The 5,446-nt window shown below is 40.0% G+C and overlaps 1 protein-coding gene across 1 annotated transcript; it reads left to right on the top strand.

The window, feature by feature from the left end:
- Positions 1-2,204: 2,204 nt before the first annotated feature.
- Positions 2,205-4,030, top strand: LOC139554584 (transmembrane protein 238-like). Its single transcript, XM_071367503.1, has 3 exons — positions 2,205-2,336; positions 3,048-3,400; positions 3,620-4,030. Exon 2 carries the CDS (start codon positions 3,056-3,058, stop codon positions 3,371-3,373), a length of 318 nt encoding a protein of 105 aa, XP_071223604.1. The 5' UTR covers positions 2,205-2,336; positions 3,048-3,055; the 3' UTR covers positions 3,374-3,400; positions 3,620-4,030.
- The last annotated feature ends 1,416 nt before the right edge of the window (positions 4,031-5,446 follow it).

Below are 5,446 nucleotides of genomic sequence, written 5' to 3'. Positions count from 1 at the left end.
TGTGTGTGCTGAGCAGAGGAATTCTGGAATATTGTTCAGAGGCCAGCCAGTTAGTAATAAACACAGGCACATTTCTGATCAATTTAATATCTAGGAAGACAGATACCAACTACAAAAACCCATAACTACATTTTGCACAAATTATATTGTTTTATTGTACAGCAGATGGTTTACACTGCTTTCACTGACCTATCAAAACGTGGCAAGAAAATGAAAAGAAAAATAAACATAAAAAAATATTCAGGTATTAACAAATGGTTCAACAATGAAAACAAATGAAACATGTACAGGTGGAGTTTCTTTAAACCCACGGCTCAGAACGGTGTGCCTGTCCATTAACTTTCTCTACCACCAAAACAACAATATATGCTCAAATTATTCACATTTTCTTCTCAAACGGAGGAATGCAGTGTCTGCAATATGTCAGTGCTTCTACTATCCATGAGTCATGCAGCAACACCTCAAATCATCATTCTGATGTGCCATCTGACTGAATGAAAGATAGTATTTGATTCATGGCTATCAAAACATAATCCAATTACCATAAACAGCATGCCCAAACAGTGGATGACTCAGGATGGAGCAAACACAATTTTTCTATGTAACTGCTGTAATAGGCTACATCACAAAATGTAGCTTTTAGTTAAAACTGTGACAGACTACAAACCTTTCTTACACATCTCTTCTTCTTTGCAAAAAAAATTTGGTTGGGAGAACAGAAATCTCTCGGTAAACAAAAAAATAACTCCTCTCAGAGCCCCCAATGCAGTAATCCTGCAATTAGCCACTGTTAGAAAATTATTCAAACACAATCTCCACTTTGGACAATGAACAAGATACTTCAAGAGCTGATGTAGGGGGGAAAACCATTCTGAAGCTAGAGCCAAATGGCTGTGACCAAAGCTTTATAGCTTTTGGTAAGTGAACCCCCATGAAGGTCAATAACTTCTTGTCTACATTCCTATCCCTTGATGTCTGAACTTATAGGAGGAAAGGAACCCCCATTAGTTTCTAAACCTGTAGGTGATGGCCAGAAGCAGGTGGTATGCACTGAAAAGTTATGACCTATGACACCATATTTACATTATTAATTGAGTTGATGAAGGTATCAAGAGGTGATTATGCAGAGCCCTATTCATGAGGGATGATAGTTTAATTACCTCCACCCTCCAGGTCTGTGGAATGTCTAGCCAATTAGTGACATGAGTCAATAAACTGCAGATCATGTTGCTTGTGTTCGAGTAGCCCGGAACGATCTGACATTTCATGATAAGAGAACATATTTATAAGGGGCTGCTTAACTCACTAGTATTCTGTATGTTCTCCTCAAAGGGAAAGGAGACTTCACATCCATCCACAACATTATACAGACCTTTAGGGACCACAGTCAATGGCAGTGACACGAGTGACACATAATTAACAATTATGTCATTTGATAAACCAGAAAGGGATGATCAATTTAAGTGCCTAGAGAGTAGGCTAAACCTGCTTTTATACATTTCTATAGTAAATGCAGTAATTTAGTAAAATAACAATTAGACCGGAGGAGGAAGACAAGTTAAAGTGCCTGTTGCATTCCTCGTGCTTGTCCGAGGATCAGTCATCTTTCATGGGCTGAGTGTTGTTTTGCAAATCTGTGATAGGCTACGTATGGCAACATTGTAACATTATAATAAGCACCATCGTGGATTATACATTGTACGGAAAGTGTTAAAACAGTCATTAGTCCTTCGACACGGTGATGTCACCAGCTGTAAAACAATAACTTTAATATTCAAATGCAATTTCGCCATATGAGTTGTATCTCTAGTAAGTTCACATGCTCCTAAATTGGTTGCACAAAGCTGAAATGTAGCTAAATGAAGCCAAATGAAGATACATGTAAAAACAACTTATGTTTTCGCATGAAAGGTCATCGAATCGTTTGCATTAGTTGTTACCTCGTTCTGCAACAACAACAAAAAAGACGCAAGTTAATAAGTAAGTTAATAACCATCCGCTCCCCATCAAGTAAATTTGTCAGCTTTTCTCCTCAAGCGCACATGCGTACGACTTGTAACGCTTCGGACTTCCTGATGGCTAATGAAAATGTATACGAATTACAGTGAAACTAACTTTATGCCTACTTCATCGTGTCTTCACATACATCAACTACTGTATTTGCATCTTCTAGCCTTATTAGTCTACCAATGATAACCATGTCTTATACAATTTTTGCTTAACGTTTGTGGGCGGGGCTCAGGTGAAATTGTGGGAGGGGTAAAGTGGTCGTTGAGAAAAACACAAAAAAGTGAAAAGGTGGGATCGAATTCCGGAAGATTACACAACTTGTCCAGGTAGATAACAATTTTTTGATAATAAAAAAAAAGACATTAAACTATGTCGGATTCGACATCAGTTTCACCAGGTCAAAGTAAAAATATGACACATTTTCCAGACAAAGGGCAACTTGTACGCTACCGACTATGGAAAGCCAATGGTTTGAAAACAATGTAGCCTCCCTAGCCTAACTATTTTCTTTGTTCCTTTGGAGTGAAAATGTAATTAGTTAGGCTATTCTGATGTTCTAAAATAGTGCCTTCCCACTGGTGCCATCTCAGTTCAACGTTCAGTTGATTTAGGCTACATTTGGTTGAGTTGTGAGTTAACGTGAAATCATCCAAAAATATCATCCTGTCAATGGATTTAGGTTAAAGGTTAGGTGTAAAAGAAACGAAATTCTCTTACCTTGATGACTTTTGGAAATCCAATTAGTTTTCCACGTTGATTTAAGTTCATTACATTGATTGTTTTGGTCGAAATGACGTGGAAACAACGTTGATTCAACCCGTTTTGACCAGTGGGTTCCTGTTTATCCCATACAAACATTGTTTAAATCTTTGTAACCTAATACCAACCACTTTTATATCCAACTCATGTAGATGATAAATTACTTGTAGCCTTTCATATCCCCTAGAATTTATTTGATGCACTTATTCTTTACCCAGTTTTTTTTGTGTCAACTTGTAGCACCCCAGGTCAGATTTCTGATTCCCTCGTTCTCTCAGGTGTGACCATGGGGCTCTGTGATGGCCTGTCCCACTGTAAACTGGCCCTGGCCTTTGCAGTGCTGATGGACTTGCTGGGTGGCACCGCCTTGCTGGTGGGAGTCTTTGTCCCTCTGAGTATCAAAGGCAGGGACTTTGGGGACCTCCTGGTGTACACAGGAGCACTGTTCGTGCTCATGTCCCTGGGGGGCTGGGTGCTGTGGTACAGCGGAAACATCGACGGCCTCGTCTCCAGCAAAGAGCTTGGCCACATCGGCACCACCGTGGACCGACTGGCCCGCACCCTCAGCCGCAAGATGCATATCCATCGCCACAGGGGGCCTTAGGGCTGTGGTGACTGGCCATAAAAGCAGGTAAGTTAAGTTACTAGGGACTTGAATAATGGGTTATAGGCCAAAACAGATTCTACATTATACTTACAGGGCTCATCTGTGAAAGAGACCTTGTTCTCAGCATGACTCCCTTAAATAAAATAAATACGCCACTGGACATGCTATTTGTGATGCATCTACTCTGCAGCGTCTAAAATAGTGAATTGATTTGTAACCTCTCTCTACCTCTTCTCTCAATAGGCGTTCCATCTACACATTGGTGGGTGGATGCCAGACATGTATTGGATCAATCACCCCCAATCTCCCCTCACATTGAACGACTTCAATAGTTCTTGTGCTCGTGCAGTATTTTACATTTTCTTCTGAGACTTGAGTCCAGCAGTATTAATGTGTGATGGGTAATTAGCACTGTTTTATGCCAAGCAGTTGAAATGCACTCACCCAGCATGTTATGTCTCCTTTATTTTACAAACTATTAATGTCCAAAGTAAAATACATTTTAAAAGAATAATGCAATTGCTCATCTGTTAAATGTGGCATAGTGGATGTGATTTAACATTTCTTGTGTGGTGTGATTTAATTTAGAAAAATGGCCTTACAGTCAATCATTTTAATTTTGTTATTTTGCTAATAAATGTTTCCTTGTGTGAACAGCTTCTTCGGGCTCTTTCAATTTTGGAAATGTCTATAGGTTTACTAGTAATGTAAATCGTTTAGATGGTAGCCCTGCAGTGTGAATGTGATCCATTGTGTTTTACGTTTCTGGGAGGCGCAATTGCAGTATTTTCAGTCTCTCCAACCATTCCCTCTTATCTTGGGACAGTTCCTACTGTGAACTGTAGATGGAGACAAACAGATTTACTCTCAGGTCCCCACAAGGAGAGTACTGTACGTCACAGGAGGCTACTGAGGGGAGGACAGTTCATAATAATGGCTGTAATGGAATGGTATCAAATGCATAAGAAACCGTATGTTTGATTACCATTCTATTTAGTCCATTCCAGCCATGGCTATGAGCCCGTCCTCCCCAGTTAAGATGCGTGCCACCAACCTCCTGTGATGTACATTATGTACCAGTAGACCTGTTTGGACGGACACTCTTATTCAACCAAATCACACAGCATACATTTAAACACACTTAAGAACCTACATGCACACAATGCATATTCCATCGTAGAGACACAGCAACGTAAGTATGTGCGATGACTACTATGCCTACCACTATGCAGAGGTAGATATTCATAATTGTACTCTAGCTTCTATGTCCTGTGTATGACCACAATTTGGTTTGCCAATAAGAGAAAAATGGGAGCTTTTGTTTTATTACTTAAACAAAAACGAATTAGCTTTATATTGAGGGGGCTCAAATGAAGTTTATTGCTGTGTTATTCAGAGGATACCGTCAAACAACTGATATCCTGTAAACCTGGCAAGAAGTATCATATTAAAAACAACAACAGGCTTAATGGAACGCAGGGAAGAGAAAATGGACTCTCCTGGACACAGGAGGTTGGTGGCACCTTAATTGGGGAGGACGGGCTGGTGGTAATGGCTGGAGCAGAATAAGTGGAATGGTATCAAATACATCAAACGCATGGTTTGATGCCATTCCGTTAACTCCGTTCCAGCCATTATAGTGAGCCGTTTTCCCCTCAGCAGCCTCCACCGCTCCTGGAAGAAGAGAAAATAGTTTTGTCCTGCCAAATTTAGAGGGGTCTTTGACTTGTGTTCTATAAGAGGTTGTTTCCTCATACGCTGGGTAATGAGTTTGTGTAGCAGATAATTATCATGTACTCTCCAGCATGTGCTGTACCTCATAGATGTATGCTGGGTGACCTAATATTTTTTTAATTTAACTAGGGAAGTCAGTTAAGAACAAATTCTTATTTACAATGACAGCCTAGGAACAGTTGGTTAAACTGCCTTGTTCAGGGGCAGAACAACAGATTTTTACTTTGTCAGCTCGGGAATTTGATCTAGCAACCTTGCGGTTACTGGCCCAACACTCTAACCACTAGGCTACCTATAATATAAGTACATATCTGGGCTAGTACATATATGATTGTG

The sequence above is a fragment of the Salvelinus alpinus genome, chromosome 26, assembly GCF_045679555.1.
Source record: "Salvelinus alpinus chromosome 26, SLU_Salpinus.1, whole genome shotgun sequence".
Classification (NCBI taxonomy): Eukaryota; Metazoa; Chordata; class Actinopteri; order Salmoniformes; family Salmonidae; genus Salvelinus; species Salvelinus alpinus.
The sequence above is the reverse complement of the archived record's forward strand: the minus strand, read 5'-3'. Positions and strand labels throughout refer to the sequence as shown.